Source organism: Oreochromis aureus, linkage group 5 (assembly GCF_013358895.1).
Source record: "Oreochromis aureus strain Israel breed Guangdong linkage group 5, ZZ_aureus, whole genome shotgun sequence".
NCBI classification, from domain to species: domain Eukaryota; kingdom Metazoa; phylum Chordata; class Actinopteri; order Cichliformes; family Cichlidae; genus Oreochromis; species Oreochromis aureus.
The window spans coordinates 12,923,952-12,933,815 of record NC_052946.1 but is presented as its reverse complement, the minus strand read 5'-3'; the positions used below and the strand labels follow the sequence as shown (position 1 = coordinate 12,933,815).

Genomic DNA, 9,864 nt, shown 5'->3' with positions numbered 1-9,864 from the left:
TCATATTCCATTTCTTATTTATTATTCATATATCATAAATGAAGAAGCATTAAGTTAAAACTCAGGGTTAAATAATATTGAAATATACATACGTTGTGTTTTGACTTCTGGTTAATGTCTACACATAAAATCATTAAGTAGAAATTTGAGTATCATGCAAGGCAGTAGAATGTCAGGAAGTGGTGTGAAATAGTGTAACAGCATTATAAGCTTTGCACCAATTAAAAAAGAAAAAAAAGAAAAAATATTACCAATCCACTTTTTTTTAAATTGGATGCAAAGTTAAGTGTTTAAATATCAACTTTAAAACAGCAAAAATAAAACATTGTGGACAATGTGTTTCATTTGCATTTTGCTCTGATAAGAAGGGCACTGCGTGTAGAATGTAGGGGGATAGGGCTGTACTGTGCGTACAAGCGTGTAAGACAAGAAGTTAATTAAAAATGTGTGCGATTCAGCAGCTGACAGATCTGCAAATATAAAGCTCAGACCGACAGGTTAGCAATGACAGCACGGGTGAACTCGTCGCTTGTTGCATAGCCCCCCAGATCTGCAGTGCGCACCTGTTGCAAACATAAGGACAGCACGTTATTATATGCACAGCTGCAGAAACACATGTCCACATTCTATATCACGGTCAGCATGTTAGAGAGCCTTTGAAAGCAGTACTCACAGAATGAACACAGTGTGAATGATGATATGAAAAGAAAAAAAAAAACATCAGTTGAACTTTCCTCTCTTTCTCTAGCCCCACATTATTTCTAGTACCAGTCAAGGTTTGGATTTAAAACACATCAAATGACCATATTCAGCATTTCAGTGTATTTTAATGATGCAGGAAAGATTACGTTGTTGTTGTTCAGTATGAGTGAAACTCTTGGTTTGTTGAAATATTTAAATTTAAATGCTGGCTAAAGGCACATGATATTGCGTTTACTGGGGAACTTGGGTCAAAGGTCAACACACAAACACTGTTAAGAAGAAGTATTTTTTTTATTTATTTTTGGTGAGCAAGCTTCCATTTCAAATTGATGCAAAATGGTACCAAAAGCGAGATGGACTGGATGATTGAACCTTAGTGTAGCAGTTATAACTGTGCCGACTTTATGGTGGGGAAAAAAAGAAAAAAAAGAAAGAAGACTAAACCAGGAAACCCCATACAGCAATCAGCCAAAACATCAAAACCAATTAAAATGTAAATAACATTGATCAGTGTGCTGTGAGGGCATTCGTCGGGAGGTTTTCTTTGTTGCTTCCCACCAACATTTTTACAGAAGAGACACACCCTTCCAAGGTGACAACACTCCCTGACAGCAGCAGCCTCTCCCTGACTACACTGCATCACACCAAAACAAATCAAAGGAACCTTTGTGAGCATCCAAGTCAGACACCACAGGACAGGTCCCATATCCACAGCCTGATGGTCAGCGCTTGGAGCAGCACCACAGTAAGGATCCAAATAATATTAATGTTTTTAATGTTATGGCTGATCTCTGTAAAATCATGTAACAAATTCCTCTGCTATGTCCTTAAATAACTCTTTTTAACAAACTACATGCTACAACTATGGTGACTTTGATTGTGAATGGCTAATGCAAGCTAATGCTGCCATTAAAATTTTTTTGGTGCACAAAGATACTGATCTTTCATATCAGTTTCCCCCAACAGCTGCCAATTATGTTTTTAATTACACCAGGTTACAGTGAACAGGAGATCCCAGCACCAATAGTTGAATTTATAGTGCTGCAATAATGAAATTACAGTTTTATTTAAATGTGCAGTAATTTGTAGCAGCGTTATACTGTTACTGCGTTATAGTTACAGTTTTTAGACCAATTCAGAGTAAAGGTGATACGAACTTTTTAAAAGACTCTGGTGGCTTTACAGCAAATTTCCAATGAAATACGAGACTGATGGGACAGGAAGAAACATTTAATAATAAAAGTTGATAAAAAAAAAAAAAAAAAAAAAAAAAAAACAATGTGCGAAGAAATCGTCTTTATGAACTCATCAGCTCAAAACTCCAAAAACAAAAAGATGCAAAGGAATGGACAAAAGACTGAGGGCAGAGGAGACTGCATGAATACAGGAAACAGGAGGTCTAGCTGTGTGATGCAAAACCTCATGAGGTATACTTTTTAATCCCAAATCAACAGATGTCAAAGCTTAACGGAAGTGGATCTACAAGCAAGCCAGCACAACCAATGTCATTATGATGCAACTTATGTCAGAAATGTGTAGCACAGCTCTCAGTGAGCTGGCATTTGGGGTGGGTGGGTGGGTGGGGAGGGTGTCTTAACATGCATCCAGACCATGTTAAGAACGTCGTCCAGATTTAGGGAAAAAGGAGTCAGTCAGCGAGGACTATGATGAAATATCTTAGCAAATGGGTCGGTGACGCAGGTTTTCCACAACAGCATGCACAAAATCGGTAGTGGTACAGTATCCGCCAAGGTCTCGTGTCCGTACCTGGAATGTGCACAAACACACAAATGTATACACACACAAACAGATGGCAATGGGGTACAAGGAGGTGGAGGAAATTAAAGGAGATGGGAGAAAATGAGCATTCAGACAATGTAATAATAAAAATAATAATAATACTTTAATGATAAAATACCCTGTAAGCTGGTGTTTATTAACATCATCTAGGGGACAAAGGCTGACCAACTTCATGGGTATGTTTGTGTCAGTGCATGTTAGTGTCAGTACGGAGCAGACGCAGCTTTTTAGTCCAAAATAGTTTAAAAAGGAATTTACAACATAATTTTGTTAACAAATCCATACAATCCTGAACATGTAAAAGAGGGACAAAATTAAGCAAGGAAGGCACTGAAAAAGAGGAGCTAAGAGTGACTTAAATGCAGGAATTCAAAGGCTCTTTAACATACTATGGTATACTATACAAGCAGTTAGGATGAGGTATTTGTAGGCCAAGAACTACTGAGATTTGAGATGATGTTGTTGGCCTTACACTGCATGACAGAGCTCTAAGGCAAGCTGATCTAAGGCAAGGCACACCGTAATCAATGATTTACATTAAGTTTCTATCACCATTTTCTTTAGAGCTTCTCTTTGACACTTTGTGTACACAAAGACAGCAGTTACTGACCCACAATACCAAGATCATAGATTTAGAATATACAAGTCTGACTGACTTTATATGCCCACATATTGCAGAGCTATCAGCTGTTATTTTACTCTGCTAGAGGTGCTGAAAAAGTGGAAGTAAAAACATACAGCGAAAGCAGCTCTTTTGGTGTTAATAATGTTAATGCTTCTGGATTTATATACCATAGTGGTGGTCTTCTCATTCAAAGCCTGCATGCAGCAGTAGGCACAGACTGGGCAGAGCTAACACTTACCTTGCCCTGTTTTATGACCCTCTTGACAGCATCTGACACCATTTGAGAATGGTATTCCAGACTGCAACACAATATAATCACAGTGAACAGGTGACAAGACACATGTCCGCATTCAGACAAACAGAGCTGCCTGAGGTTGTTTAAGATCTTGATGATTATATTGGGTTAGGACAGACAATTTGAGGCTATTGTGTAAAATTTGGTACACTCATTATGATAAAACTGTAGAAGGTGACTCACTTGAGGTGCCTGAGCATGTTAGCAGCACTGAGCAGCATGGCTGTGGGGTTTGCAATGTTCCTTCCAACAGCTTGTGCAAATGGGTGGCGTGCACCCTGAAAAAGAAAAAAATGATACGAGAAATGAAAAACTGCAGTATAAGGATCTGGGCAGAGAAACCAACAGTCCATTAATAGTGATAAATATCAGTTCATAACACTATTTTCTACAGAAGCCCAGTTTACTGTTTTCTCTTTTATGCTCATCTGCATAAGAACTCTACACATAATAATAATAAAAAAAGGAAAAGTATAGACTTTTAAGTAAATCAGGACAAGGAAAAAAACAAAACAAAAAGACAAACAAGTGAGAGGTTTTGGAAACTCACAGTCTCAAAAACAGCATATTCTGCACTGTAGCTTTCCCCAGGAACAACTCCTGCTCCTCCAACCAACCCTGCTGCTAGGTTGTCAATAATGTTACCGTATAGGTTGGGCATCACCAGCACGTCAAACTGGTAAGGGTTTTGCACCAGCTGCAGAAGAATAATACAATGACAAGTTTAAACCTGAATCAGCTGTGCTTAGCCGAGCATACTATGGTCATTTACTGCAGTGAAATCAAAGTGCAGGTCTTCATTTATTCTATTTTTTTTAATGGAGCACTTCTAGCAAACGCTAAGTTATAAATATACAATTAGTAATAAAAGACAGCATTCACTTATTTAACCTGAAGAGTAATGGATAATAAGAACAATAATAATAAGGCAAAGGGAAGGAACTGCAAGTCTGTTTATACCTGCATACAACAGTTATCAATGATGATGTTCTCATATTTGATTTTGGGGTACAGCTGTGCCACCTCTGCACAGCTCTGCAGAAACAGGCCATCACCGAGTTTCCTGAAATAAGATACGAGGACATGAGGACACGAGTTACTGTAATGCTAGTTAGCCTTAATGGAGATACATGGTTTCAAAATAAGACAATAACAAAGACAAAGCCTTCTTTAAAAGAAAAAAAAATTACTCACATGATGTTAGCTTTGTGAACAGCAGTGACCTTGTTTCGCCCTTTCTTGGTAGCATAGTCAAAGGCAAACTTGGCGATGCGGCGTGACTTCTCTCTGGTGATGATCTTCAGACATTCGATCACACCTGTTACACTCTGGAAAACACAAGAGGATAACAACATATGGTTAAATATATTTTGCCGAAGAGTCATGCAAGAAAATGAACACATACATTATGTTCTATAAACAACAATCTCCCACATAACTTGACTGTAGACAGTCTTTGAGGTCTAAGTGTAAATAATCATGCTGTAAACTAGGTTTCATATTAAAACGAATAAATAGGAGAGTTAAAGAACCACAACATAAGTAAAGGACAAATCAAAATCTGGCTTAATTAATATTTCTGTGACTTAACTATATTCTGATGCCCAGTTTAATGCTTCTTTCAAAACCCTTAAACAAACCTTCCAGTATATGTGCAGGTGGGTGTAAAACTGCTGTTTATGCTCTGATTGCAGTGAGTAAGAGTACTGTTTACCTCATGCTCTAGGGAGCTGTACTCCCCCTCAGTCTGTTCACGGATGATGACTAGGTCCAGGTTGTTGTGACGAGTGCTGTAGCCTGGCAGGCTGTTTACATGAACTACATTAGCAAACAGGTCCAGCTTGCGCCTGAGGAGTGGACGGATGTAGAGTTATTTTTAAACGTGACATATGCAAATAATAACGCACAATTTTTTATTTGGTCATTTACCTTAATCTCATCTCATATGAAGCCAGCTCGCCTTTGAATTCCATGGGTGTGTGAATCTTTCCTAAATAAGATAACATGCCCCAACATGTTAAAGCACAAATACACTGCAGTTCAGACTACTTGAGTGCAGCCATTTAAAACAGCTTCTTGTTACTGGATTAAATTTTTCTATGAGAGAAAAATCAAAGCATTAAAGGAAGTAAGACCACCTTTAATGGCAACTTTGTTGCTCTTCATAGAGGTCAACACTTGTTCCAGTTTTTCCTTGCTGGCCATGTTCTGCACTTCACTCATGTGGAATTCCTCAAATTCTACTGGGACATCACCTGCCTTCAGAAAAATAGGGAAGAAAAAAAATCATTCTTAAAAGATCAGAAATCAACATAAAGAATGACAATCTTACTCAGTTTTAATCCACTATTTTACTTTAACATTAAGCACCATATTTAATTAGAAAAAGTAAAGCGAGGAGATTATTTGCAAAACACAACTAGAATGAAAAGGAGCTTCTTAACATTTAATATAAGAAAAAAAAAAAAAAAAAAATCGGACCAGACAGAGGGAAAAAAAAATAAATGTACATGTATTTTTTGTTCCCTATTCCCTATTATTTTCTATCATCAGTAAACCTGATATGCTGAATACAACATGTTTGGTATAAGGATAAAAAGCAGTTATGAGTCCATCGTCAATCTTATGTACCTTAAAAACCTCCTTTACAGCAGTCATTAGTTCAGGTCCTACTCCATCCCCTGGCACCATTGTGACTTTAAAGGTAGCATCAGCACGGGCGGGTGGTGTTTCTGGACTACAGAGACCAGCAGATACACTCAGTGGACGAGAGGCCAACTGTGGACACCTGGAACCGACCAGGCTCTGAAGGAGGGAAACAAAGGTACACTTACTAGGTACAGTATTACAAAGAACACTGCAGTATACTATAAACCCATATATCTACTCTCTAATACTATTACTTATCAACACATTAAAAACCCTAATATCGATAGCTCAACTGATACAGGATCCATATTTCAATATATTTGCAGATTTTTTTCCCTTTCAGACACAACAGATTCATGTTAATTAAATCTATTTATGTTTGTTTATATACTCATTTAAGCTCAACTCTGCCCAAGTTAGTTTGGATCAACTGGTTGTTCCAACTGGGAAGCTGCAGAGTGCCTTCTTGTGGACAACATATGCAATGTCAACAATCATAACATTATTGAATGGTGTTTCTCCAGCCTATTTACAGTTTTAATTGTTTTAATCAGCTGTTATGCATGATGATACCAACAGACTGGTAAATAATATGAGTCCACTGAGTATATCAATGATTCTCAACTATTATGGGCTTGTAGATGTAATAATAATAATAACAATAATAATAATAATAATAATAATAATATCTGCTAATAATAATAATAATAATAATAATAATGATGATGATAATATTTGATGATACTAATATCTGATGATAATAATAATAATAATACATTTTATTTGAAAGCGCCTTTCAGAACACTCAAGGACACTGTACACGGCAGAATAATAAAGACAACAAAAGCAGGCAGTTTACACAATCATAAAAGCATAAGGGATAAAACAAATTTAAAATAGCAGAGTGGAGAGGTTAAGTGGGATAAGCTATTTTGAACAAGTGAGTTTTGAGTTGGGACTTAAAGAGAGAGAAGGAAGTGATATTTCTTAAATCAGGAGGTAGGGAATTCCAGAGTCGAGGAGCAGAGCAGCTAAATGCCCTGCTCCCCATGGTGGCAAGACGGGGAGAGCGGACAGAGAGAGAAAGAGAAGAAGAAGATCTGAGACACCGAGATGGGATGGTGATCTGAACCAGGTCATAGAGATATGGAGGGGAGAGATGATGAATAGCCTTAAATGTGTACAAGAGTATTTTGAAATTGATGCGATATTTGACTGGGAGCCAATGAAGCTGCTGCAGGACAGGTGTGATGTGATCGATAGAAGGCGTCCTGGTGATGATATGGGCAGATATACTACATACATACAATTTGCACATATACCAAACAGTGCACCTACATTATACATTTTGTGGTAACTTTTTAGGACCTAAGAGAAGTTGAAAGAGCAGCTAGCCTACTTGAAACATGACAAGGTCATTGATCCTTGGTCAGAGGTCTGTTAGTGTCCAATTGGTCAAAAAGAACTTTTTTTGATAACAAGCAACACCAGAATCACTTTTCCACATCTGTTACATTCAGCATTTGCTTGTTACAGCTTCTGACTTTTTTCCACAGTGTGTATATACAAAGATCTGTTCAAGATTTTGAGGGTAGAAACATAAAGACATTTAGAAATTATTGGAATAAAAAAATGTTGGGGGAATGCGCCTGTGTTCAGACATTTGTTAGAAAAAACACCAAGTGAGAACAATTTTGTGTAGCAGGAATGTCTTTTCCTATTTCACTCATTTCATCATGTCATGACCAGTGAGCTCAACTTTATGAGAAGCATGTTTTAGTCAGAAAGAGAGAATGATGGTACAACACTGTAGGTACCTACAGTATATATTATAAATTACATTTCATCTAATATTATAGTAATTTCATGCATATTGCTATTCAGGATGATGCCTAGATGCATTTTATAAGGGAAGACATCAGTAGGAGTTTTTGTGTAAATACACACAGACAAATAAATGAGAAAAAAAAAATCTGCGTAAATAAAGAAACAACAAATGCAGATGTTTCCATACAGGTGCACTACATAACACAACTCCAATCAGGGTTGGAGGCATATATGAACATTTTAAGCAGGCCCAGGTGATTCTGTATTAATAAAAAATGGCAATAAGAAAAGGTCTTAGTGACTTTGAAAGACGAAGACTTCACTCAACAAGACCGGTTATGCCATCCTTATTTTCTGCCATCCATATACTGTTAATAGGAATTTATGCTTCAATCAGCAATTGATTAAAGTGAGGACCGACAAGGGAAAAAAGTCCCAACATTTTAAGTTGTTTCTACCAGTTGCCACTGCATATAAATTACCAGGAGATGTCCACAAGGTAATTAACATATCATACACCACACACAAGCATAAATGTCGTCAATGACACTGGCCACTTGTGTAAGTAAGTTACGTTGTGGACTCTACAAAGATTCACGACAGCAGTATAAATCAGGCCTTACAATAGTGGAGATAAGCAGCAGCAGCAACAGCAACTTTCGTGCAACAATGGGTAGCTCTACCAATTTTAACGTCAGATGCCCTTCCTGACGCAATCTTTGGCTTGTTAGGTGAATTGTGTTAACTAGTACACTACAACATCAGAAGATGTTACTGTCTGCTGACCACCAAGACAAAAAGAATGAGGAGGAGCTTTCTTCTTGGAGCCATAGGTGATCCACAGATTACATCTGTCCAAATAATCAAGTCAGTATACGTATAAATAATCCCTGTGACACAAGCTTCGCACTGCGCTAAAGACATTTTTTTCTACTGGCTCTGTACTGGCTAGTACTAATGTTTCAATGGGAAGAGTTACATCTGCATTTGGATCTATGGGAAATTTATTAGTTAATGGTATGAAAAATTGTGGTTGAGAATAATGGTCAGTCAACTGCTGAAAACCCTACGGGAGGTGTTGGGTCGACGGGTAAAACAGCATTCTGCGCGACCACAATGAGGAAAAAAAGTGGTTTTCCATCCAGAAAGAGTTCCTGAGACTTTAGGAATCAGTAGCAATGCATGGTAAAGCTGTCCTGGTGGTATGTGTTGCCCCAGAATCTATTACTAAGAGACTTTATGTTGTCGTCCTCTTCATTTATTTTGTCACCGGTTTGTATATTTCAAGGTGATCCTGAATGATTATCACCCTCACCCGCATCTTACCTGTAGGCAACAAGTTAAAAGGCCAACTCAGCAATCTTACAGGTTAAAGTAAGACACTGAATATATTTGCACTGACCCCTAGAAATCTGACTGAAAACTAAACCTTGTCTGAGTTGCTCGCTTCAAGTCTCTCGGCTTGTGATTAGCCCCACGAGTAGCAGTAGCTAACTGTTCACTAAGGACAGGGAGGTTACTGACACAGGCTGGGAGGCTAAGCTAATTTAGCTGACCTTCTCAACTAACGAGGATGTCTTATTAAGGCACGTATCTACTGACACACAAAACAAACCGAGAACTATTTTCAGCAAAATAATTCCAGATAAGGAAAAACACTTCAGAATCGTTCTATCAGTAATGCAGACGTCCATGAAGCTCATGGTGATTAGCATTTACGTAAGAAACACATGACAACACAGTGCGTAAACGTCTCTTTGCTGCGTTTATATGAAATATGACTAAAACAGACATTTTTTTCTATTTACACAAAAAGCTCGTCAACATAATTTGTGCTCTCACCTTGAACAACGTTACTAAACTTCCCCTCAAGACGACCGCCATCGTCACAGGCACGAAGCAACTGGGCTACTTCTTCTGTGGTGCAGCGGTAATGGGACAATGGTGCCCCCTGCAGGGGAGACCG

The 9,864-nt window shown here is 38.0% G+C and overlaps 1 protein-coding gene across 2 annotated transcripts; it reads right to left on the bottom strand.

Moving 5' to 3' along the window:
- idh3b (isocitrate dehydrogenase (NAD(+)) 3 non-catalytic subunit beta) lies at positions 1 to 9,864 on the bottom strand. 2 transcript variants are annotated; one of them, XM_031747711.2, is made up of 11 exons: positions 9,741 to 9,864; positions 6,054 to 6,227; positions 5,561 to 5,681; positions 5,352 to 5,412; positions 5,137 to 5,269; positions 4,617 to 4,750; positions 4,383 to 4,485; positions 3,973 to 4,119; positions 3,606 to 3,700; positions 3,366 to 3,426; positions 1 to 2,469 (listed from the first exon to the last, which is right to left on the bottom strand). In XM_031747711.2, the coding sequence occupies exons 1-11, from the start codon at positions 9,780 to 9,782 to the stop codon at positions 2,380 to 2,382; spliced, it is 1,161 nt and encodes a 386-aa protein (XP_031603571.1). In that variant the 5' UTR covers positions 9,783 to 9,864; the 3' UTR covers positions 1 to 2,379. The 2 variants fall into 2 exon arrangements, with proteins under 2 accessions (XP_031603571.1, XP_031603572.1); XM_031747712.2 differs by having other exon boundaries at positions 1 to 563.

Bases quoted from the DNA above. Each gene is read 5' to 3' on its own strand.
- idh3b (XM_031747711.2), bottom strand. From the start codon at position 9,782: ATGGCGGTCGTCTTGAGGGGAAGTTTAGTAACGTTGTTCAAG. The intron at 5,682-6,053 runs GTACATAAGATT...ATTTTTCTGAAG, and splicing joins CTGTAAAGGAGGTTTTTAAG to GCAGGTGATGTCCCAGTAGA. The intron at 3,427-3,605 runs GTGAGTCACCTT...ATTGTGTTGCAG, and splicing joins AACATGCTCAGGCACCTCAA to TCTGGAATACCATTCTCAAA.